This window comes from Felis catus, chromosome A2, assembly GCF_018350175.1.
Source record: "Felis catus isolate Fca126 chromosome A2, F.catus_Fca126_mat1.0, whole genome shotgun sequence".
In the NCBI taxonomy this organism is placed as follows: Eukaryota; Metazoa; Chordata; class Mammalia; order Carnivora; family Felidae; genus Felis; species Felis catus.
The window spans coordinates 54,667,262-54,692,840 of NC_058369.1; the positions used below are offsets into that span (position 1 = coordinate 54,667,262).

Consider the following 25,579-nt stretch of genomic DNA (forward strand, 5'->3'; position numbering starts at 1 on the left):
AACCAGATAAAGACACCACCAAAAGAGAGAACTACAGGCCAAATATCTCTGGTGAATATAGATGCAAAAATCCTCAACAAAATACTAGCAAACCGAATCCAACAATATATTAAAAAAATCATTCACCACAATCAAGTGGGATTTATTCCTATGTTTTAAGGGTAGTTCAACATTTGCAAATCAATCAACACATCACATTAACAAAATAAAAGAACAAGAACCATATGATTAGTTCAATAGATGTAGAAAAAGCATTTGACAAAGTACATCTTTTCATGATAAAAACCCTCAACCCAGTAGGTTTAGAGGAAACATGCCTTGACAAAGGCCACATGAAAAACACACATCTAGTGTCATCCTAAATAGGGTAAACTGAGAGTTTTTCCTTTGTGGTCAGGAACAAGACAGGGATGTCCACTCTCACTACTTCTATGCAACACAGCACTACAAGTCCTAGCCATAGCAATCAGATAACAAAAAGAAATAAAAGGGATCCCAACTGGGGTGCCTGGCTGGTTCAGTCAGTGGACCATGTGACTCAATCTCAGGGTCATGAGTTCAAGATCCATGCTGGGTGTAGAGATTACTTACAAAAAAAAAGGTATCCAAATTGGCAAGGAAGAAATAAAACTTACACTATTTGCAGATGACATGATACTATACATAGAAAACCCAAAAGACTCCACCAAATACCTGCTAGAAATGATAAAATAAATTCAGTAAAATTGCAGAACACAAAATCATTGTATAGAAATCTGTTGCATGAGAAATTAAAGAATCTCATTTACAATTTACTATTGCATCAAAAATAATAAGATACCTAGGAATAAACCTAACAAAAGAGATTAAAGACGTGTACTCTGAAAACTATAGAATAATGATAAAAAATTTGAAGAAGACACAAAGAAATGGAAAGACATTCCATGCTCATGGATTGGAAGAATAAATATTGCTAAAATGTCTATACTACCCAAAGCAATCTATACATTTCATGCAATCCCTATCAAAATATCACAGACTTAGAACAAACAATCCTAAAATTTGTATGGAACCACAAAAGTCCCCAAATAGCCAAAGCAATCTTGAAAAGGAAAAGCAAAGCTGGAGGCATTGCAATTCCAGACTTTGAGTTATATTACAAAGCTGTAGTCATCAAAAAAGTATGGTACCGGCACAAAAACAGACAACATAGATCAATGTAACAGAATAGAAACCCCAGAAATGAGCCCACAACTATATGGTCAATTAATCTTTGACAAAGCAGGAAAGAATATCTAACAGGACAAAGACTGTTTCTGTCAGCAAATAGTGTTGGGAAAACTGGATGGCAACATGCAAAAGACTGAAACTGGATCACTTTCTTACACCACACACAAAAATAAATTCAAAATGGATAAAAGACCTAAATGTGAGACAGGAAACCATCAAAATCCTAGAGGAGAACATAGGCAGTAATTTCTTTGACATTGGCCATAGCAACTTCTTTCTAGGTATGTCTCCTGAGGCAAGGGAAACAACAGCAAAAATAAACTATTGGAGTTATTTCAAAATAAGAAGCTTCTGCACAGCAAATGAAACAATCAATAAAACTAAAATACAACCTACTGAATGGGAGAAGATATTGCAAATGACATATCCAATAAAGGGTTAGTATTCAAAATATATAAAGAATGTATACAAATCAACACCCAGAAAACAAATAACCCAATTAAAAAATGGGCAGAAAACTTGAACAGACATTTCTCCAAAGAAGACATACATGTGGCCAACAAACATGTGAAAAGATGTTCATCATCACTTACCATCAGGGAAATTCAAAACAAAACCACAATGAGATAACATCACACACCTGTCAGAATGGCTAAAATCAACAACACAAGAAACAACAGGTGTTGGCAAGGATGTGCAGAAAGGGGGACCCTTGTGTACTGTTGGTGGGAATGAAAACTGGTACAGCCACTCTGGAAAACAGAATGGAGGTTCCTCAAAAAGTTAAAAATAGAACTATCCTACCATCTATCAATCACACTAGATGAATGGATAAAGAAGTGGTATACACATACAATGGAATATTAGCCATGAAAAAGAACGAAATCTTGCCATTTGCAACAACACAGATGGAGCTAGAGAGTATGATCCTAAGTGAAATAAGTCAGAAAAAGACAAATACCATACGATTTCATTCATATGTGGAATTTAAGAAACAAAACAAATGAGCAAAGGGGGAAACAAGAGACAAACCAAGAAACAGACTCTTAACTACATAGAACAAACTGATGGTTACTGGAGGGGAGGTGGGTAGAGGAATAGGGGAGATAGGTGATGGAGATTAGGAGGGCACTGGTCATGAGGAGCCCCAGGTGTTGTATGTAAGTACTGAATCACTATATTGTATACCTGAAACTAATATTGCGCTGTAAACTGGAATTTAAAGAAAAACTTTAAAAAACTCCACACATACATGTTCAAAACATTGATTCTTATACTTTTAAGCTTATCTCTTATACTAAAAGGATAAGAGGATGGATCTTAAAGATGGATCCTCTTTTTAATGTTTACTTAAAAGGTCTGCCTAAGGGGGAATGTTAACTCCTGTTGTTATTAGAAGCAGTACTTGTCTGTTGCACAGTCTTTATGTGGAGGTTCAGAACACAGGTGTAGAGTAATACCAGTCTGGGGCTCCAGTCCAGGTTCTCCCAGTTATTTGATGGGCAATGTGGGCAATTACTTCTTTGAAGTCTCAGTTTCCCTGTTATTAAAACTGGGATTAAATGACACAAGACAGATGCCTGACAGGTATAGTGCCTGGCCTACAGGAACTGCTCATAAATACTAATCTTACTATTGGAGAAAGAAGGCCAGGTTTGGAAATAATTTAATCTGACTTTCCCATTTTACAGATGGGCCTGGAGGCACGGAGGTATCTACCAAAGGTCAAATCCCTACCTAGCTGAAGAGAAGATAAGAACTTGGATCTCTTGGCAAGTACTCTGAAGGTCGATGAACTTTACTGAAGGGAAAGGAGGCCACCACCAGCCTGGGCTGTTTTGAGAAGTACCAGGAAAGGAGTCTGTCTCCACCACAGGTTCCAAGACTCCTAGAACCAGACACGAGCTTTCTCTCCTGGCACTTGCCCTGTTGGGGCAGCTCATAGAGTGAGGAAAGGCAGAGTGGACAGAACACATTGGAAGAAACCGATTCTGCAACCTCCCTTTCTGGCAGATGCTCAGGAGGCAGCATTTCTGCAGACTTTCTCATGGGGAGTAGGGCTTGCTGCGGAGATGGTGCTCCTGGGGGAAGGGGACAGGGCAGTGGGGGGTAGGGTGGGGCACATTTCTCCTGGGGCTGCTGCAAATCCCACTAAGTGTAATCTTTGCTGGATAATAAAAAGGTTGTCACTTTAAGCAAAAATTACTAAAGGGCTGGCTGGGGCACCAGCATCAGAGCTGCTCGACTCTGGAAGGCTAAGAGCAGTGGTTCTCAAACTCTGTGCCCGTGGAACACTCGGGTTCTGTGAGCCACCACAGAAGGAGTGAGAGGTGATCTTTTCTAATTACTGGAAAGGGATGACTTACAACCACACGATGCAAAACGTGTGAGATCTGCATGTGTCAGCAAATGTGGAATGATAGTTAAGAGAAATGAAGTGTGAAAATGTACAGAAGATTTAGTACAATTTGTTGTATTTCGGGTAAAAAAAAAAAGAGGATCTATGAATGTGCACCTTTATTATGTATATGCATTAAAATTTCTGGAAGGATCCATAAGAAACTTCATGGTTACTTCTGGGGGTGGTGGGACTGGAGTTCAGGGAGGGAGAGAAAAACGTACGTTTCATCAGGTATTCCTTTGTGTTCTGAAAAAAATTTTTTTACCACGTGTTATTCCCAAGATTTTTAATATGCAAAGGTATTAAGTTAATGAATAGAACAGTGCCTCTTTAAATATTTCATACCCTAACACTTCTTAAAACCCTTGCCACCAGCTACTCAATAATGAATATTAATGCAAAAACTTGGAAACAGCTGATCATGCTCTTTTGACAGCTTGTATATTCACGGGCACACAATTGTTTGTGGTTGTGATCAGAATATAAACATAGAATCTGGCCCTCCTTACAGAACGGACTTGAGTTTAACCAACGCTGAGGTTTCCTGCACAGAGTCCCACACCCTCCAGGAGGCTCAGCACCTGAGGCCATTTGGGACCCACAGGCTGAGTGGATGGCACAGTTCCAAGGGCCTGCCGGGGAGTGCAAAGTCAGGACTGTAGCTGTTTTAGTCAGAAGAGTACCAGTGATCTGTGCAAGAGCCCCAGTGATCTGTGCACCACTGCTGGGGACCTGACCTGGTCCAGGCTATGTGACAGGAAAGAAAGTAAGGAGAAAAAAAGAAACACTTGGAGGGGAGAAGGGGAGAGAGGAATGGGAAAGGCTTCTAGCACCATCCACAACCATTTGGGGTCCTGCCTTCTGCCACCAATCAGACATGTTCTCAGTCACGCCCAGAAGACAGGCCCTGTTAGTGGTGAGTTACTCCTTGTAGCTAGAATGTCTCATGTTAGGAATTCTCTTTGTCCTGTAAAGTTCAGTCAGCCTGGGGCAGGTTCTGACCCTGTCCGAGGAAGGCCATGAACCTTCTAAATCCCTTGCCTCCCACACAGGCAGTCTACCTGCCTTACCTCAGTCAGGGCTGAAGGAACTTTCTTCTGCTTCTTGAAGGTTGAGGGGTTGATGCTGTGGAAGACGGACGAGAAGGCACTGCTCGAGAAGCGTGGGGAGGACAGGGGAAAGCTCATGCTCACGGGCCGCTCTGTAACCAAGACAAGCCATGGAGGAATGGAGGTGAGTGTCCATGCAGACAGGCATGCATCTTGCTTTGGAATGCCAATTCCTGTAAAATTAGAGCTCCTGGTCCCTCCTGCGATGGAAATCAGCTTCATGATGGGGGTTAGGTGTGACCAGAAGAACAGGCACACTCTATCTACTGACACAAAGGCCATGGGAGCCAAGAAGGAAGGCTTTTTCTGGGTGCTGGCTATCCCTTCTTCACCTGGGCTGTCCTCTGTGATGGCCTCGGGGGGCTCCAGAGAGGAGAAATCTTTGGTTTTAGGTCCAGGATACACTTGCTGTCCCTCTGGCCTGACCCTGCTTGGACAAAGCCTGGACCCTGAGCCCAGTCTCTCAAGGGCTAGCACAGCTTCCCCAGGTTCCTTTCTCAATCAAAGAGCCCTCAGCCCTTCCCTGATCCACAACTCCTCTGCTATCCGTTTTATAATCCTTATCCTGAAAAAGTCCCATAGAACACAGGCCTACAGAACATTTTCAAAAAGAGGGCCGCTATGGCAAAGTAACCATGAGTCACCATGCCTACCATCCCCTTCACAGAGATGCACTGACCCAGCGTTTCCCAAGCTTAGCTGCCTGCAGAACGCTTCCTCTGGCAGTGCCTATTGATTTAGTGTGGAACCACTATTTTGGGAAATGGTCCCCCAGGTATGGTTTAAACCCCTCTTTCTTCCTTCAGGACTGCTTTTGTTCTAAGCCTCCCCAGAAAAGTGGTTTCAGGCACCAACCACGGGCCGGCGAGAAGCCACGTGGGCCACCTGGAAGAATGGAGATGGTGTCCCCAGGTTACCTCTCATCATGCCTGGGACATCCCCGCCCCTCTTCTTCAGCTCCCCATAGCAGCCATCACAGACCTTGGCCATCCGGTCCTTGAGGTACTTCAGGGGGTACTTGTTTCTCGAACAATTCCGGCACACGATCTGCAGGCCCAGTTGGGGACACACATTGGAATGGTTCTCACCCTCTGCATGTGCAGAGGGCCAGCATCCCCTCCCCTCTTCCAACCCCCCCACCCCACCTCTCCAGGGACCCCGTGTTCTGAGCACAGAACTGTGTCGGATCGCCCTGCTTTTCCATTGTGAAGGTACAGAGTTTCTGTGCAAGTGTTTTTATCAGTTTTTCTGATGAGTCCTTAACCAGGACGTGATACGTTTTCTCCTGGGACAATAACCATGTGTGCTATGGTTGTCTTTTGGGAGTACGGTGGTATAGTGAAATGGGATTTGGAGCCCTGGTTTGAGACCATCAGTAAAATAGGTATTAACAATCTCTACCTCGCAGGGTTGGTGTGAAAACACCCTTCCCTGGGCCTGACACTCAGTAGCTGCTGGATATCCCTGACAGCCAACCCCACACGACTCTATGTACACACTCACCCAGGTGAGGTGACTCACCTTGCCACAGGCGTGGCAGTGATGACGCCTCAGGGTGAGGGAGAAGTCACAGCCACAGTTCATGCACATCATAACATGTGTGACAGGCACCAGGGTGGGGGGCCTCTCCCCCAAGCTGACCCCCAGCCTCTCCCGTATCTGGAACAAAGGAATCGGGTGAGCAATGTGGTCAGGAGATAGCTAGATGGGTGCCCTCTTTCCTGTGCAGGATGTGTACGTGTAGGGTAGATCCTAATTCTACAACCCCCTCCACCACACGGTGGCTTCCAGGATCCTAACCTTGGGTCAGAAACAGAGCCAATGGGAAGTGCTGTATTTGGGCTGCACAGTGACTGCCTGGCTGTGGGGGAGTGTGGTGGGAAGGGAAGGAGAAGGGGTGTGATGGAAGGAGCTGAGAGTCCTCCTGGGTGTATGGGTGCCCAGGGAAACCCAGGGCTGGGAGACTGGCATCAGGTGGGTCTCAGGGCCCTCCACTCACCTCCACGCTGTGGTGAAAGGCAGCCAGAGCCTGGGCCTTGTAATCCTCAGGGAGGGCTCTACTCAGACAGCTGTGCCATTCATCTCGCTCAGCACAGGAGCTGTGGACACAAGCTGGCGTGAACAAGGCATGCAGGTGTGCACGGCGGCTCTGCCTCTGCTTCTCAGTGTAGATCAGGTCCCCCCACATTTCCCCTGGCTGTGCCTGTCAGTGTCTGAAATCCCACCGAGCACTGGCCACCTGCCAGATCAGCCTAGGATCGTAACTCAGCACCTCCATCTACTAGAAGGGTGGCCAGGGCATGCTAGCTGTCCTCTGGGCCTGCTTCTTTACCTGTAAATGGCACTGTCAACACTATCCCTCTAACTCCCAGTACTGTTGTGGGAAGAAATGACATGTGGGACATGGGTGGACTTTGTTAATGGCAAAGCACCATGCAAAAGCAAGGGGCATTAGGAAGATGTAGACAGTCCCACACTTGAGGAGGGACAGGGGACAGGGTGCAGAGGGCTGTGTACATGGGGAGGGGATGGCTAGGTGAAGTTGGAAAATATCAACATCCTCGTCTCTCTATCTTCCTCCTCATTTTCCCACATAGCTTCCCAGACACCCCCTCCCCAACAAGATGACTTCCCAAATTCCCACTCCACACCCTGCCCTTCAGGGTTGCCTGAGCTTTGAGCTCTGCCCCAAGAGGCAGAGTGGTGGAAATTCTCCCAGGACCCACTAGGTGTCGCTCCCACCTTGCGTAAGTGTGTGGTCTGCCCCAGGAAAGCCAGGATAAGGCATCCCTTTGGCCTGGGAAGGAGGGACAGGGGGTAGGGGGTGGGTAGGGTGGCGATGGGGTCAGAGGAGGTGCCTGAGACCGGGCAGGTGCCCAGTGCATGCTACTCGTGTCATCAACACTTAACTATTACTGCAGTTATGCTCTACGTTGTAATTGGTACACAACTCTCCCGCCCTTAATGTGAGCTTCTCCCTGAGCACATCAAGGTTTAAATCTGTGTCCTCAGCACAGGGCCTGGGACTGAGGAGTGGCTAATAAATGCTAAATGAGCAAATGCATTTGCATGAGAACGTGATGTGCACTACGCCACACAGAGGGCATTGCTGCCTCCTGCCAGGGTCACATATCAGCTGTGAGGGGAGACACCCATGCCTTGGTGACCCTGTCTCAGCCCCCACAGTGGCCCTAGCAGAAGCCACACCTCCCTGGTTTCTGAGCCTAGAGAGCTGGAGCTGGCCTTGCCCTGAAAGAGGGAGGGGGAAGCTCTCTTGCTGCCCATAGTGAGTGAGGCAGGGTCCCTGGGCAGCCTGAAGGCCTGGAGAAAACACAGACCCTTCTGAGAAAAAGGCCACACCCCCAAACCAGGGAAAGGCAAATGATGAATGCTCACTCATTATGTTTTTCTCTCAATCTCCGGGCATGAAAGCCTAAAAGCTGACCACTTTATGAACTAAGGTGCACAATGCGTTTTTTGCTCACCTTAACTTCTTTACTTGCATTACTGTAAAGACCCAATCAATAATCCATAGACTTTTACAAACATGAGATATTGTTATTATTGTATTTAAAAGAAGAGGCTCTAAAAAATAAGTCCTTAGACCCAAAATAATACCAAATAGAAATGACTCATTCAGCTTGTTATTCCAAACTTTAACACCTATAAAATCCTGTGTCCCTATCCCCCAGACCCTCCCTCTACCCACTTCCCCATACCTGGCAGATAGAGTCAGGCAGGACTGGGAAGTCTCAATCTTTAGGGCATAGGGCACTTTCTCCATCACAGGGCGGCTGACCTGGAAAATCAAAGCAGCCCCTCAGGGCAGGGGCAGGGAGGGGCAACCATAGACTGGATTCTTCTCTTGGTCCTACCACTGTCCCTCTCTGAGCCTGAGTTTCCTCATCTGCAAAGGGTAAACTTTTGTTTGATGGTACAGGGTGTGTGTGTGTGTGTGTGTGTGTGTGTGTGTGTGTGTGCGTGCGTCTGTGGAGAGGGGAGTGCCGGCTCCAACTGTGTGGTCTGTAGGCACCCATCCACCCCTAAGAAAGTGGGTATGCACCTAAAAGGATTGAAAGCGGGGTCTCAAAGTGATCCCCGTATACCATGTTCATAGCAGCATTATTCACAATAGCCAAAAGGTGGAAGCAACTCAAGTGTCCATCTATGGATGAATGGAAAAACAAAAATGGTCTATATGTACAACGGAATATCATTAAACCATAAAAAAGTAAGGAAATTCTGACACAGGCTGCAACATGAACTCACCTTGAGGACACTGTGCTGAAATGGGCCAGTCACAAAAAGACAAATACTGTATGATTCTACTCATGTGAATTATCTAGAGCAAATTCCTAGAGACAGAAAGTAGGATGGTGGGTGCCAGGGGTAGGGGGCTGGAGGAATAGGGAGTTAGTGTTCAATGGGGAGAATTTCATCTAGGGATGATAGAAAAGTTCTAGAAATGAATGGTAGTGACGGTTGCACAACAGTGTGAATGTGCGTAATGCCGCTAAACTGTATGCTTAAAAATGGTTAACAGGTACATTTTATGTTATGTATATTTTATCACAATTTAAAAAACTTTGCCATACCCCCACTTTGTTTCCTCCCTCCAAGGGTTTCCTTATGAATTGCCCTTTTTTTAGGATGCCTTTTCCTCTTCCCCATCTGTCCAAATATTATCTACCATAAGGGACTCAGTGCCCCTCCTCCAGGTAGTCCTCCTACCCTCTCCCCTCTCCTGCTGTAACCCACAATATAACGCTGTTTCCTTGGGGCTGCCTCTTCCCACTGGTCCCACTGGTATGTGGGCTCCTAGAAGCGGGGATGCTATCTCTCCTCCCCTGGGGTCTCCCTCCACCCACCCAACAGGGTGCTTAACACCAAGCATTTACCTTCATGCTGGCCATTGACAACGTGTTCTTCAGCCGGTACTTCCCATCTTTCTGGGGATACGTGTATAGGAGCACATCACTCATCTGGGGAGAAGGAAATCCCATCAGACGTGTCTTGACCCCAGAAGGCAACGTAGGCTGTGTCCTGGAGGATCACTGACCTCTGGGGAGCAGAGGCATCCTGCATTCCCCAGTGACCCCCCACAGGAGAGCATAACCACTCTGAGCTAAAATGTGAGTCCTTTCCCTGAAATTCCACTCCTAGGTAGAAACTTAAAGAGGAAATAAATGCAGATGTCCACAAAAAGTCAAGTGCAGGAATGTTCACAGAGGCTTTATTCATAAGAGCCAAATAGTGGAAACGACCCAAATGTCTACTCAACAGGTGACTGCATCAAAGAACCAGGTAGCACTGTGGAGTACTACGTAGCAACCAAAAGGAACTGATGCTACACACGACAGCATGGGTGAATTTCGAAGACATGCCAAGTGAAAGAAGCCAGACACAGAGGAGGATACACTGTTTCATAACATTTATATGAAGTACCAGATGAGGCAAAGCTAACCTGTAGTGATGGAAATTAGGCCAATGGTTGCCCGAACAGGGGTGGAGGAAGTGAGTGCTAAGAGGCACAGGTGAACATTCAAGAAATATTCTGTATCTTGGGGCGCCTGGATGGCTCAGTCGGTTAAGCGCCGACTTTGGCTCGGGTCGTGATCTCACGGTTCATGGGTTCAAGCCCCACATTGGGCTCTGTGCTGTCAGCTCAGAGCCTGGAGCCTGCTTGGGATTCTGTGTCTCCCTCTCTCTCTGCCCCTCCCCAGCTCATACTCTGTTTCTCTCTCCTTCAAAAATAAAGAAACATTAAAAAAAAAAAAAAAGAAATATTCTGTATCTTGATCCAGAGGGTGGTTACACAATGATACACATTAGTCAATAGGCAGATATATACACTTAAGATTGATGCATTTTACTCTGTAAATGAAGACTCCGTAAAGTATAGTCAAGGAAGGAAGAGAGAGAGGGAGGGAGGAAGCTCCTTGAGCATAGAAAGCTGGTGGGTCCTGGTCACTGGTGTACCTCCAGTGACCACAGTAGGTACTCAATTAATATTTGCTAACTGAACAATTGAAGCTCCTTGCCCCCAAGCAAGGCAGACCAGAAGGAACATAGTGCAAGTCCCCTCACCTCCTTAGGGGAGAGCGTTTCTGTTTAGCTAAAAGGTTTACGGTTTGAAAAGACACATCAGTCTTCACTCTGCTCTGTAGCAGCTGTGTGACTGTGGACAGGCCATTTCTCTCTCTCTGAGCCCCAGCTTCCTCCCTGCAAAGAAGGGGTCATTGCTGCCCCTACCATATTACAGATGCCGAGACAGAGAATGGCCCCAGTGAGCCCACTGTATGTAGGAGCCAGTGTAAACTAGGGGTGTTGCAAAGACTGAACAGGACAAGGCATCTAAGGGGCTGAAACAGAGCAAGAACTCAGGATTAGCACTTCCTCTCCCTGTAAAGAGTCTGCTGAGGGAGAGAAAAGAATAGATGAGGCTTCCTGCCTCCAGCTCTTAGGATCCCAACATCCCAATATGCCAACAAGAGCAGTGTGGGACACCTGGCTTGGACACAGAGCCGCTGGGTGGACTCAGGCAAACCCTTCCTCTCTCTGGACCTCACTGTCTCTAACCAGAGTTGGGAGTAGACCAGGAGCCAGAAAACTTTTAATAAAGGGCTAGATAGTAAATATTTAAGTCTTTGCAGGTCATACAGTTTCTGTCACAACTATTCAACTCAGTCATTGTAGCCCAAAAGCATTCACAGACAATCCACTAACAGATGCATGAGACTGTGTTCCCATAGACCTTTATTAACAAAAACAGGTGTCAGGCTGACCCCCAGATCAGAGGAACCTTCAAAGACCCTTTCAGCTCTGCCCTTCTAATAATGACAAGAGCTACTGTCCTACTGGACGCTCACTCTGTGCCAGCTCCTGGGCTAAGCACCCTGATCTCAATTCATGCCTCCAACAATCCCATCAGGCAGGCACCATTATTATCATCCTCATTTCACAGACAGCTTAGACAACCTGCTCACAGGCACAAAGCTTGTAAGTGGCAGAGTCAGGGTCATCAGCAAATGAATGTGCCTCCAGTGTGTTCAGGTGTGGTGTGTGGGGGGTGGCCACGCAGTTGAGTTCTTGCCCCATCTGGGGACAGTGACCAAACCTGGGCACAGAGCCTTGCTCACAAGCCTGCCCACCCTGGGGAACTGGCTTGTGTCACTCATCAGAACAGTCCCTGCCTTTTTGCGGCTGCCCCTCAGGCACCTGCTGCCATGGCAACTGCCATTAGCACCCTGGGGTTTTATGTGTGGTCAGAACCAGGCTGCCTCCTGATTGCCCACAGTTCTCTTCTTCAAAGCAGGTATTTTATAGCCCGATTTGGAGGAAGGGAGAGGAATCCTTCATGGAGGAGTAAAGGGGAATCTCTCACAATAATGAGCCACCAGTGGGGAACCCCACCCATCGCTTGGGGTCATGGTGGGAACCACTCTGTAGCATTACTGAAACCCCTGTGCATTGCATTGGTGGGCAGAGGCCCTGACTTTGTTCTACAGTTACAATTACTTTACGAAACTGGTACCTGTGAGGAAGAAAAATTCTTAAGTGTGTTTATCACGGCTCCTCCTGGTTCAGGAACCTGTGTATCCTCCTCCCATCTCTCTCTCTAGGTGATATTTATGAAGGTCCTATGCTAAGACAGAGCAAAGAAGGGGACCCAGATTCAGCAGGAGCTATGGCCTAATTATAATGAGGGGATATGAGAGACCCAGGCCCAGCATGGAGATGAGTGAGGGAAAGGCCACGATGAAGCCAACTAGATGCTGGAGGGAACATGAGGGAGGGAAGAGAGACAGAAAAATGGGGAGAAAGGGAGGGGGGAAGGACAGACTTCTTACCCTTCCTTCTGGGCTTAACTAGGTACCATTTCTCCAGGAAACATATACTTAGCACAGTGTGTAGCACCAGTGAACATATAACAAACATCAGTGCTGCTGACGCTATTGTCCATCTTTTTATTCCCTGGCTCTCGTTGACCTCCCTCTTTGCTCCCATAGACCTGAGGTTCTGTCCATGTCATGCTCTTAACTCGGTAGTTACATTAGACACCGAAGGTTGACGGCACAGCATGAGACTTTATCTCTTTGTTTCCAGTGCCCAGCACATAGGAGGTGCTCAGTAAATATCTGAAACAGAGTTCTTAGACACTTACAGCCTGTTTATTATTACTTCTCACACAATCCTAACAAAGTATAAGAGGCTCTTAAGGGCAGCCTTGACTGACAGTAACAAAAAATGAAAGTTAAAATCATGAAGAACAGAGAAAATTACACCCAGCAGGTAGAAGAACTTAAAAAGCAAAACACTTTTGGGCCATAGGATTGGGGAAAATTATTGCTTGTAGCTCAACAGCCACAGAGGTTGATGTTACCATGCAACAGGCCTGGACATTCCCTGGTATTCCAGACTGTGGCTGCAAATCATCAGAAATGTTACACTGTACTCTGTCTTGTGCACAGTGGAGAAAGTGCTAGACTGGGGTCACAACCCTGGTTCCCTTCTGGGCCTCTGCCACCAACCTGCTGGGAGATCTGGCCCAGGAAACTCCCCCTTCTAGATCTCAGCTTTCGCGCGTGTTAGATAAGGCGGTTGAACAGCTATCTCCAGTGTAAGAATTTCCCAGTGTTAGGATGTTTGAAATGGGGACACAGGCAATTAAATTTTGGCAACATTCCATTTAAAATCGCTCAAATAATAAATGAGGGAAGGACTGTGGTTGGCAATGGTTAAGCCCTCAGACCTCTGGAAAGCTCAGCTCTGCAGAATGATCTTCAGCCTAAATATTCGGCTCTGTTCTAGGCCCCCCACCCCCCAACTCCAGTTGCCTTTGAATAATGACCCAAGAAAATTTCACAAAATTGGGCAGTCCTGGGGCTTGGCTGGGCACCAGGTACTTACCAGGAACAGGTGCCGGGGCCGTCTGCTTTTCCCTGTTACTTTCATCAGTGTCCCTTCCTTCAGAAACTCCTGTGGGGACAGAAGCAGACCTGAGAAGTCAGGCTGATGCCCAAGAAGAGTGGGGGGAGGCCCCGAGCAGGAAACTTAAATCTTGGTGCCTCCCAAAGTACCACAGAACAACTAATGGGTGAATTCCCGGCTTTAGCGAGATGCCCACGTTTGCTTCTTAGGAGCAGTCAGTCCGCCTTGACTTCTAGCAAGCCCCAGATACTGTTCTGGTCTCTGAGGGGTCGAGACAGTGACTCTTTCCCTCGTTTGCTGCCACGGGGAGCCCTTCAGAACAAAGCCTATGAAGGTTTGCTAAACAGCTGAAGACCCGTGAACGGTTGCTACAGGCTCATTAATTCCGGAGGATGATTAAAATAGATATCTAAAGTTACTTAACATAAAGAAAATATTTAATAAATATTTACTGAACTGGTGAGCCAAGGCCAAACCATTAGGTGTGATTTTATAGACTCTCAGACCAATGAGATCCCTGTTAATTTTGAATAAAATATCCTGAACATAACACCTCTCATGTCTACTATGTCTCTTGTCCTTCATTGACCATAACAGGTAACAAACACATCTTTGACTATTTTTGAGCTGAGTTTTGTGTTTTCCATTTGGAAGCTTAAAAGTGGGTAAATTTGTCTCTGGAAAAATGTTATTTTTAAGCTACTTTGTAGGAGCATGGTTTTTGGGAGATGGTTTTCCTGATTTTCTAGCAATGCTGGGCTAAACTAAAAATACTTGGTGTCTCTTCTTCTTAGAGGTGAAAAGAACCACAGGGACATGAACCCAAATGGCACTGTTTCTTTAAAGGTCCGGAAAGTGGAAAACCCCAGGGGAGGCAGCCCCTGGGCCTTGTGAGCCCAGCAGAACCCTCCCCCTGCCCTTCCCCCTCCCCCTCCTCGGGTAAACAGCACCTGCAGCCAGGCCTGTCTGGGACCAGCCCAGCTGAACAATGGGTCTTATCAGAGCCTCACCCGCCTGCCTACCAGGCCGCCCTCTGTCCCTGCCCATGGCGGCAGTGGCACTCACCCTTCCTGGCTGGAGGAGATCCCCTTGGCCTCGAACACTGTGCTCAATGTGGACCAGCTTCTGCAGGTTTTCCTGTGGGAGGAAGCAGGGCAATGGGGAGATGGTCAGGACCCCTTTAAGGAGTCTTATCCCCTCTATTAGAAGTGGCATTGCTTCTACCTCAAAGGAGGAAAACAGAGTTCAGGAGGGCCTTGCCCTAAATCTGACCTCCTGTCTGTGGCAGGACTGGGATCTGAGCCTGGCCTTGCAGGGTACCAGACATGTGGACTGCCCATACTCAGGCTAGTCCCTCTGGGCCTGCGATCTGACACCACCATCTTCTGTGTGCCATGGGGACAGTCACTTGCCCTTGTTGTGCTGATACCCATATTTATCGCTAGGCCATGGCTCCTCCTCTCAATCTGTGTCCCCTTGAAAGGCCTGGAGCATCTAGCCATCACTAATCCAGAGGGGTCAGATGCCCAAGGCCAGACTCTCTCTGGGATTGCAGCCCAGGGGGGGCCTCTGAGGGAAAGTAATCAAGAAAATCTTCCACCTGGGGAAGAAACAGATCTGTGTTCTTTGAAGAAAAATATGTGTGCCTGGGAACTCCTTGTTGGTCCCTCACTGGGCTATCCACAGTATGCAGTGACATACCTACCCTCCCTCTGCACAGTACCCCATTATGCTAGAAATAACAAGCACTTAACCCATGAGGTAGGTGTCCTCTGAACCTTATGCGGGGTCAGGGTCTTAAGTCAACTAATAAGGTGACAACTGTGTGTAGGGAAATTGCAAGGCAACAGTGCCCCCACCTTCTCTCTAATAGTGAGAAAAAGATAACGTACAGAATCACAACTCTTCTCACACCTCTTGGAGGCTGAAGTAAAAGGCAACCAACTGAACCGAATCCCAAAGACTGACAAGCCCCTTCAGAGACATGAGACACATGAATTGCTGCAACACACAGGAGGAGGAGGTGGCCAGCATAAAGGAGGATGAGAAGAAAGTAGCTAAAATGTTAATGGATTCTGAAAGGTTGGGTGGGGGCTGATGGGATAGTTTAGAATAACAGAGCCCCAGACACAGGAAAAATGCAGTCACTTGCAAGCTCTTCTCTCAAAGCTCCCACCAGGTGCTCACAAGGAACACTAGGGGCAGGGCAGGGAGCCTTGGTGGTGAAGGCATGCAGGTTGCCACTGGGAGGGGGGGGGGGGCATAAAACCCTGCCAACTTCCCCAGGCCCCTCTCTGGTGCAAAACCCTCAGTCCCCGGGAGAGGCCGAGTAACCCACTCCCAGAGGACAAGCAAAATGCCACTCACTGCTTCTGGGGAAAGGGCAGAAGCAAGAGCTGTCTTTCCCAAGAAGAGGGAAAGTACCCACTGGGCCCAGGATTGTGCAGTAATACTAAGCAGAAACCTGCCCAAGACCTGCCATGGCTACAAGGCAGCGTGTGTGGCTACCGTGCAGAGGAGGTGACGGAAAGCAGAGAAGGCCTGGCTTGCAGGCCCTGCTTGGGACTGAGGCTTGTCCAGGAGAGCAGACACTTATAAGCCAAGCACTGAGTAACAGGAAACAGCGGTCTACCTCTGAGAAGGGACAAGAGCATGGAGAGAGGCCTCTTCTGTGGTGCAGGGATTGCTAAAAGCTGAGGGTGGAGACAAGGACAATGAGAAAAACTCTCCAGTATCTCAGGCCCCACAAACAAATATCAGGTAATAGCAGCCCTCTTCTGGAGGAGTGTGAAGTCTGTGGGGCTCTGAAGGTGACAAAAGCAACAACAAACCCCAAACCCAACTCACCTAGTTGACTGGACTGACTCAGCTCCCACCCCCTACATGAATGGCAAGATCAGAAAAGAGGCACTCCCACTTCTGGGGTAGATACTATTTCCCTCAGTCTCTACAATTCTTCCAACACATAATACCTGGCATCCAATCGAACATTATAAGAAACACAAAACGCAAGGAAGTACCCCAACTCATTTTCAGGAAATAAAGCATTCAACAAAACCACCTCTTATTAGAGGTGACACAAATGTTAGAACCATCAGACAGGGACTTCAGAGTAATTACGATCAATATGTTAAAGGAGCTAGTGGGAAAGGTAGGCAGCATGCATGAACAGATGGAGAATTTCAGCAGGGATGGAGACTATACAAGAGAATCAAATGGAAATGTTAAAAACAAAAAACGTGATATCAGAAATGAAGAATTCCCTTGACAGGCTTTGCAGCAAACTGATCACAGCTGAGGAAAGACTGAACTTGGAGGTATGAAGGTTGAGATTAACCAAACTGAAACACAAAGAGAAAAAAGAATGCAGGGGGTGGGGGGAAAGAACAGAGCATCTAACACAATGTTCCAAAATTAATGAATGACAACAGATCCAGGAAGCCTGAGAATCACAAGACAAATACCATCCACAGCCCCTTAAAAACACACATACTAAGACATCATAGTCAAACTTCTAAAAGTCAGTTGTAAAGAGAAGATCTTGAAGGCAGCCAGAAAAAAGGGACACACTATGTAAAAGGGATAAATATAAACATTACAGTGGATTCCTTATCAGAAATTATATAGGCTATAAGAGTGGTATCTTTAAAATAGTAAAAAGGAAAAAAAAAAACTGGTCAATCCAGATATTTTTCCCAGGAAAATAACTTTCAAGAATGAAGGTAAACTGACCAATTAAGTAAATGGGTGATGGATGGTGGGACCCAGGTATCTCACTGCTAGAGTGGAAATTTATAGATAAGCCAAGGGAGGAGACTGGAATGATCCACATAGAAGTGATCAGAATTGGAGCTATCAGGGGCACTTGGGTGGCTCAGTCGGTTGACTGTCTGACTTCAGCTCAGGTCATGATCTTTGCAGTTAGTGAGTTTGAGCTCCAACATCAGGCTTGCTGCTGTCAGCCTGTCAGTAAAGAGCCCACTTTGGATCTTCTGTCCCCTTCTTTCTTCCCCTCCCCCACTTGCACTCTCTCAAAAATAAATAAACATTAAAAAAAAAAGAATTGGAGCTATCAGTAGGGATACATATTTACCTTAATATAGATACAGATGGTCGTGTACAGAAATATCTATAGATATTCTATCTATAGATAGAGAAATATCTATACTCACGTCTATAGACGTGAGTATACACACAGGTTATTATATACACATATAATTTTTTGCTCTGTAAGTAAGAGACCTGAAAGAAATGATAGCCTACTTGGTGACCAGACCTTGGTTTCTAATACCATTAATCCAACTGAAGGAACCAGGACTCCTTGCAGAAATGGCTGATTCTAAGGCTAAGGCAGGAAATACACAAGATGAGTCTGGAGATTTTTATAGTGACAGAAAGTAGGAAAGTGCTAAAAAAAAAAAAATAAATAATGAAAGTGCTAAAAAAAAAAAATAGGCAAACCAAAATATCCCACCCAAATCCATATTGATGGGGATATGTGGAGAGTATGGAGAAACCAACTGACAGGGCTCCCAATGGCCAAAACTGGAACAATTTGAGAAATAAAACGTTATGAGATTATAACCTTAACATAAAATAAATATCTGTGAGCCCTTAATAACATAAATTATTTATTTATAATGAGTAAATACATTAATAAATAAGGGAGAAGAGACAAATCTCCCATGCAGAATTCCACATAATTTAGGTAGGTGCTCTGCCCTCAATGAGAGGAAGCATAACTCCTCATTCCTTAAATGTGGGCCGTGCATATTGACGTTCTTCTAAAGAGCATGGACTAGGAGGGGAGAAGAGGATAACTTTATGGAATTTAAATAAAAAATGGAGAAACCTGATAAACGCACCTGCAGCCAGGTGGGCAAGGTCTACAACAACACTCATAAACCATGGTGCCAGTATGCACCTTCGGTATGATGTCATGAAAGTGGTACTTTGCTTCCATGATCTTTCGCCCCAAAATCTATGAACCCAGTCTGTTTATGAGAAAAGTATCAGACAAATTCCAATAGGGGGCATTCTACAATATACCTGGACCAGTATTCTTCAAATTAGTCAAGGTCATCAAAAACAAGGGAAATCTGAGCAACCATCACAGTCAAGAGGAGCCTAAGGGAACACGAAGACTAAAGGTGATATGATATCCTGGATGGGAACTTGGAACAAACATTAGGCAAAGATGAAGGAAACCTGAATGAACTTTAGTTAATAATACTGTATCAATACTGGGTCTTTAATGTACTTGACTAACATAAAGATGCCAGTAATAGGAGAAACTGTGTGTGGGATACATGGGAGCTCTTCGTATTATCTTTCTTAATTTTTTTTCTGTAAGTTTAAAATGTTCTCAACAATAAACTCTGTCCAGAAAGTAGGAAGGTTGGTCACCAGGGGCTGGGAGGAGGGGAAATGAGGGCTTAGCGTTTAATGGGAACAGTTTCAACTGGAGAGAGAGAAAGAGTTCTGAAGGTGGATGGTGGTGATGGTCACAAAACAACGTCAATGTACTTAATGCCGAGGGACTGTGTTAATAATGGTTAAGATGGGGGGGTGCCTGGGTGGTGCAGTCGGTTAAGTGTTTGACTTTGGCTCAGGTCATGATCTCACGGTTTGTGGGTTCAAACCCCACGTTGGGCTCTGTGCTGACAGCTCAGAGCCTGGAGTTTGCTTCAGATTCTGTGTCTCCCTTTCTCTCTGTCCCTCCCCCATTCACACTCTCTCTGTCTCTCTCTCAAAATAAATATTTAAAAAATAAAAAATTAAATAATAATAGTAATGGTTATACTGTACCTCAATAAGAAATTTTTTTAAGTTCATTAAAAAAAAACCAGATGGTGCAAATTGGAGACCCCAGACTCGCACATGTCCCCTCACTCTCTTCTGGGGGGAGACAGTTTACTTTCATGCTGTGGGGAAGAGGACACTCAATGGCGAATCTGATCAAAAGCCTCGAAAGACGGACCCTGCAAGCAGATGTGGGATTTTCTTCTAGGGAATCCCCTGAGACTTGGTCTGAGTAACTGAAATTAGAACCAAGGTGCATGCACTCTCTGAGGTTACCTGTGACCAATCCTTGAAGGAGTTCCCTGTGCTCACAAACCTGGGAGCCAACTCCAAACCTCCACCCCTACATTTCATGACATTCCCATGGCTGAGTTGATACAAACAAAAAAAGAAAAATCCAAATGTGGGAAAGAGAGAAAAACGGTCCATATGTACATTTATGTGTGTCACGAGAGAGAAGCAGGTGCTGTGTGCATGGGCACCTGGATGCGTTTTCATGCGCACATGTGTGTGAAGTTGCAAGTCTGAACCTGTGAGTGATGTGTGCAGGCATGTCTGGCCTGGTAGCCAAGAAAGGCTCAAGTTCAAACCCGGCTCCCATGCCGAGAGCTGAGTGATCCGGGGTGAAGCCACTTGTCTCTCCAGGCCTCAGCTTCCTTGCTTGTGACACTGGGCTGGTAATAGCTCTCCTGAGGATTAGAGGAGAATGTCGGGCACAATCTTGGGCTAATACGAGGCAGTTGTGATCACCGTGAGTAGGACACCATGTGGGAATCTGCCACAGCCTTTCCTGAAAATCTGGTGAGGACGACCTTTCCTACTTCCAAGACTTTTCCATCCTTTCACATTTATTCCTTGTCCTCCATGGAAAAGTGATCACAGCAGGGGACGGGCTACCTGGGGCTCAGCTCTTAGAGTCATGTTTCCTGATGCTTCTCCCATCACCTAACAGTTTTCTGTAAACAGGCTGCTCAATGGATTTACAGTTACGCTTGGCTGTCAGTACAGTATCCTAGTGAGCTTATTGGTGGCATTTCAGACCAGGTGTCAGGTAGATAGATGGGCCCCATTTTGGGGTGGTGGGATCTGGTTCTTTCAAGAAATCATACCTCTAGCTTAGCTACCTTTGTGGGGAGTTGGGGCAATGGTTTGATGGGAGCATAAACCTATGTGAATGTTGCTGCCTGCCTCCAGGAAGCCTTCCCTGGTTCTCACAACCAGTAAGTACTTCCCAGATTCGACCAGAGGCAATGTGAAAACACAGAAGGCTTTGTAAAATGGGGGAATGGCACCATCAGATATATTTTAATAGGATTACTCTGGCTTCCAGATGAAGAATGGAATGGCAGGGTTGGGAGGTGTTGAGGCCTGAGCCGGGGAGTGACCATGGGGAAAGAGAGGCAGAGCCCCAGCCCACCCTTTAGCCACTCAAGCCACTGAGCTCTGCCTTGGTATAGGGTTCATCTGGACCTGCTTGTCCACCACCCAGGCAGGGTCCTAGCTCAATCGCAGCAAGTGTGCAGTAGGGGCTGCTAGTCCAGAGCAGGCCCAGTGTGGTGTCCACAGGCAGCTGGAGACACAAGGGCCAGCCTGTGCCGGGCACAGCACCCAACCCCAGTCTTAGAGAAAGCCAGGAGGGCCTCTGGCTGCTGCTACCGCTAGCTCCCCCTCCTACAGGAGGGTGCCGCAGTGAGCTTGCCTGCAGGAGGGAAGACACAGCCAGCCCTTCCTGACCTAGTTTTTCCTTTTTGGAAGCAGAGACATCCCTGGCTAAAGTGAAGCGCGGAGAAGCCAGCCCATCTGCTGCTATATCATGACAGGCATGGGACCCCAAAGCACCTCTGTCTTTGGCTACACTGAAGGAGATCTCACTGTACATACAGGATGCCAAAACACACATGAGCAAGTTGCTCACGGACCCTGGAGCGGGAAGGCAGAAGACCCGATGATAACAACATGTCTGACGTACCAATTTTCACAGCCAGCTGGCTTCAGCCTCCACACTCAGCGCACTCTTTGCCCAGACCCTCATCCAATCTCATCTACCCTGTTCCCATCTTCCAGCCATGCTGGGTGGATCTCTGAACTCTACCGTGACCTACACTTCTCCATCTCCATGCCTCTTCCTGGCACATCTTTCCTCCCTCTGCCTTCGAGGTGTGTGTGTCCTCCCCATGGGGGCACCTCCTGTATCATCTTTTGTCACAGCCCTGGCTGGGAGGGATGGCTCCCTTCGCTAAACCATGTGGCATTTTCTCTTTCCCTCACGATGCTTATCATGTCCACATATTTACTGCTCCACTAGCTGTGATTTCCTCCTGGGATTCACGTCTCACCTCTGTATCTCCAACCCCCAACGCAAGTCTGGCACAGAGTAGGTGTCCAATAGCTGCGACTCCCCTCCCCTTCTTCTCCCTGTGGACTCACTATGCGGATGCTCCGTGTACCTGTCCCAGCAGAGCTGGGCAACTGCTCGGTGCACATACCACCATCACTCCCACCTCTGCCCATGGAACCCCGCACTTGATCACCGAACTCTTTCCCCCCGAGCTAGGACTCAGCCTCAGAATCCTTCTCAACACAAAGCTCAGGCCTACTTAAAGCTTAGTGGAACAGAAAACATGTGGACACAAGTGACCAAGGTAGCCACTTGAACAGAGTTGGGATGTAGGATAAGTTGGCCTTCCTTGGCAGAAAACTAGTAAATACAGGATCAGTGTCCAACAAACAGTCACTTGCTGGCAGAAACAAGCGTACACTTAGAGCTCATGTATTCTTGTGGACGAGTGGTTTTCAAACTTTTGTGAGCAAAACGTTTACATAGAATGCTTGTTAAAATGCACATCCCTGGACATTACCTCCAGATGTTCTGACTGAGAAGAGCTAAGGTCTATCAGGAATCTATAGCTTACCAGGCACTCCAGGTGCTGATGCAGATGGTCTCAGACCACAGTCTGGACATTACTTATCACATTCAGACAAGTCTGTAGCCTCCCCTCACTACCCTAATGGTGAACCACAGACCTGGACAGGAACACACAGTACTTGAGGTCACATAGTAAGTGTCAGGGCCAGAACTCAGGGGCCAAGAACTCTTTGCAAGGTCCCACGACACAGATGGTTGCCTGCAGCACCTCCAAAAGTGGAGTATCATAAGGCAGACTGGGGCAGGTTGGAGGAGGTCCTAGACCTGAACCCCAGGAAACAGACTTACCCCTTGCTCCATGCTGTCATTGGCACGGTCTGTGACTTTGGAGATGAGGGTCAGTGCACCTGTGGAGGGAAGCAGAGAAGGTAGCCGGGCCATCTGGGGAGGGCCAGTTCAGTAGCACTATCCTTACCTCCTTTCTTCCCCTCTCTCCCCACTGCCCCCCAAGATCACTACAGTTGCAGGGCCTTGTATGTGGGTGGCACCAATTTTTCTCACACCTGGGTCAGGTCATAGGTCCAACCCTAGCTTTGCTACCACTGCCTAAGTGACCTTTACAGTGATTTGACCACTTTGTGTCTTAGTTCCCTTGGCTATAAATTGAATATGTTAAAATAGGGACTGTCCTGGCAGGTCATATGCAGGGACAGTCACATAGAATTGGGAGGAAACAGGGACACTGTGGTGACTTTTTTATACTTGGCACTACCTCCTATCACCAATGCTGATTACCCTCTTCTCCTTTGACTGGATGACAGCCCATCCCAGGGAGCCCTGTGGTTGAGGTGAGCAGGGAATAACCTCAGAAGCCCCAGAGGTCTCATGTCCACTGCACATCTAGCTACCAGGGAAGAGAATATGTCCCGGGCCTGAACTGGTGGAGAGTCCAGAGCTAGGGGACAGGGGCCAAAGAGAAATGTGTCCCCATCCTCCAGGTTCATGCTGCACTTACCCTGTGTGTTATCGTACTCAGCTGAGTCCGGACAAAGGTTGTTTAAATAGTCTGCAGGTAGAACAAGAGCCAGGGGTCAGTCTGCCCTAGGGAGACCAGGCCCTCTGTCTGCAGCAGGAGCCCCCCCCACCCCCCGCTTTCCAGACTTGGAAGAAAAGGGCCGGAAGAATGGGGTACGCATCCCCTCACCCTTGCTAGCCTACTACAACACCACACTAGGACAAAATCAGGCCCCTGGACCATCACCAGCATCACTGCCACCACTGCTAGCCATTCACTCATTCAACAACTATTGAGCACTTGCTGTGTGCCTGGTACTGTGCTATGCCCTCAGCATATAGACACAGACAAGGTGAAACCCTGCCTCTGAGAAGCACACTGTCTATTGGGGGAACATATGTGACCATCAACACAGCGGTGTGTGACGTGTTAAACCTTTAACACATTTGTACCCACAGGCTCTATGTGGGCTGGCCTCTGTACAGCTACCTACCAATGTCACTCACTTATTCTGGCAATGCTGGCATTCTTACTCTTTTCTGGAACATGTTAAACCTGTTAATAGCCCCAGGGCCTTTGCACTCACTATTCCCTCTACTTGGTAGTCTCTTTTTCCAGATCTTCAGAGGGTTCATGTCGTCACTTTGCTGAGATCTCTGTGCAGTGTTGCCTCCTCAGACAGGTCCTTCCTGAGTGCTGTATCTAATTCAGAGCACTTTTACCTCCATCCCCTTAAACCCCTTTATCTTCTTCAAAGCTTTTATCACTGACATATCATATTTTTATTTCCTTGTTAGAGTAAAAACTCCACAGTGTCACAGAGTTTTGGCTGTCTAATGCACTACTATACCTCCAGCATCTAGCACGGGGCCTGGGACACAGTAGATGCTCAATAAACATTTGTTGAATCAGATGAACAAATTCTCTGCCCCTTGGCCCTAATGTACTTTCCTTACAGCCCTGGTCCCTACCTGGAATTACATGCATATCTCTACATGTGGGTATCTGTCTCCCCTACTGGAATAGCTGTCCTCCAGGCCCAGGGACTTTGTCCATTTGGGAGGCAGCTGGGTAAGTGAGTCTGGACAGAGGTGTGGTGTCTCCTGGCAGGTAGAAGTAAGGGAGGGGATGATATTCCCCGAGGAGAGTTTGTAATTATAAAGAGGGAAGGAAGGGAACAGGACCTAGGACTGAGCCCTGAGAAACACTGACATTTATTATGAAACAGTAGAGGAAGGGAGACTGTCAACACAGATGGAGAAGGGTAAGCAGAGAGGTCTGAGGGAGGCACAGAGAGAGTATATCACAGAAGCCTCAGGATGGGAGGGTTTTCGAGAAGCAGGAAGTGACCAGTGGCAAAGCCACAGAGATGGCCACAGTAGGTCCAAGGTGGAAAATGTCCACTGATTTGGCCCCAAGAAGGGCTTTGGTGGTAAGAACAGATTTAGGGAAATGAGACACCCACTGAGGAAATGCAGAACAGGAGAAGGTATGACTTCATGTGTTTTAGGATGGGAGAGGCTGAAGGAAGACACAGAAGGTGGCCACTGAAGCAAGGTTTCCAAGGTGGCAGCAGAGGGTCCAAAGCTTCGCTGAAGGGAAGATGGTGGCAGAGTCTAGCTGGTCTGGAGGGTCAGGAGCCAGGAACTGAGAACAATCCCCACCCCTGCCCATTCCCAGCACAGTGGGAGGGGAGGTTGTGATCACATAGCTTGCCACCATTACCTGCACCCCTCCTCAGGTGCCTTCACTCCCGTATCACCTCAGTGCACCCTGACCTCCTGTGGGGCCCACCTGTGAGGAGCACTTGGTACTGGAAGAGGCGCTGAACCACCCGCAGCAGCCGGTGCTTCACGTTCTGGCCACCTCCTTGCTGACTCTGCTGCTCCCAAGAGACAGAGAGGACAAAACTCCGTCAGAGACCCCTGTCTCAGGGCACCAAGCTCACGGCATCCCTCATACACTGTCCCATCCACACCTCTTCCTGGCCACACTGAACTTCTCCCCAGCTCTAAAACCAGGTTCCCTTCCTCCAGGAAGGCCTCCCAGATTAGCACCAGTTCATTCCTTCTGTGACAGTTCATTCCTTCAGGCTCACAGTCAGTGCTATATTCAGTAACATGCAACTCCTAGTCCCTGCTTTGCATCTAGTATTTGTAAAAGAAAAAAAACCTCATTTTTCCTGTTCAGTAACTGTATCCCCAGTTAGTGACCATCTGTTGGTCATTCCAATGGGTGTGGCCCCA

The 25,579-nt window shown here is 47.2% G+C and overlaps 1 protein-coding gene and 1 long non-coding RNA gene across 5 annotated transcripts in view; one reads left to right on the top strand and one right to left on the bottom strand.

Annotated features, from left to right (window-relative positions):
- Positions 1 to 10,039, top strand: part of LOC102899806 — a 30,440-nt gene extending 20,401 nt beyond the window's left edge. For 2 of the 3 annotated variants that reach the window (XR_002740373.2, XR_006593975.1), the window contains exons 2-5: positions 2,901 to 3,085; positions 4,721 to 4,843; positions 5,526 to 5,721; positions 10,003 to 10,039. This is a non-coding gene — a long non-coding RNA (uncharacterized LOC102899806). Of the gene's footprint in view, positions 1 to 2,900; positions 3,086 to 3,345; positions 3,540 to 4,720; positions 4,844 to 5,525; positions 5,722 to 10,002 lie in introns of those variants that run through there. The other variant, XR_002153428.3, reaches the window with a different exon arrangement.
- FGD5 (FYVE, RhoGEF and PH domain containing 5) overlaps positions 1 to 25,579 on the bottom strand; it is a 122,160-nt gene that overhangs the window by 7,478 nt on the left and 89,103 nt on the right. Inside the window, exons 8-18 of one of the 2 annotated variants that reach the window (XM_023250049.2) lie at positions 25,128 to 25,212; positions 23,334 to 23,384; positions 22,667 to 22,725; positions 14,716 to 14,787; positions 13,630 to 13,698; positions 9,618 to 9,701; positions 8,439 to 8,518; positions 6,719 to 6,818; positions 6,241 to 6,378; positions 5,637 to 5,766; positions 4,681 to 4,811 (exon numbers count right to left, since the gene is read on the bottom strand). In XM_023250049.2, the coding sequence (XP_023105817.1) occupies positions 4,681 to 4,811; positions 5,637 to 5,766; positions 6,241 to 6,378; positions 6,719 to 6,818; positions 8,439 to 8,518; positions 9,618 to 9,701; positions 13,630 to 13,698; positions 14,716 to 14,787; positions 22,667 to 22,725; positions 23,334 to 23,384; positions 25,128 to 25,212 (999 nt within the window). Of the gene's footprint in view, positions 1 to 4,680; positions 4,812 to 5,636; positions 5,767 to 6,240; positions 6,379 to 6,718; positions 6,819 to 8,438; positions 8,519 to 9,617; positions 9,702 to 13,629; positions 13,699 to 14,715; positions 14,788 to 22,666; positions 22,726 to 23,333; positions 23,385 to 25,127; positions 25,216 to 25,579 lie in introns of both variants that reach the window. The other variant, XM_023250048.2, reaches the window with a different exon arrangement.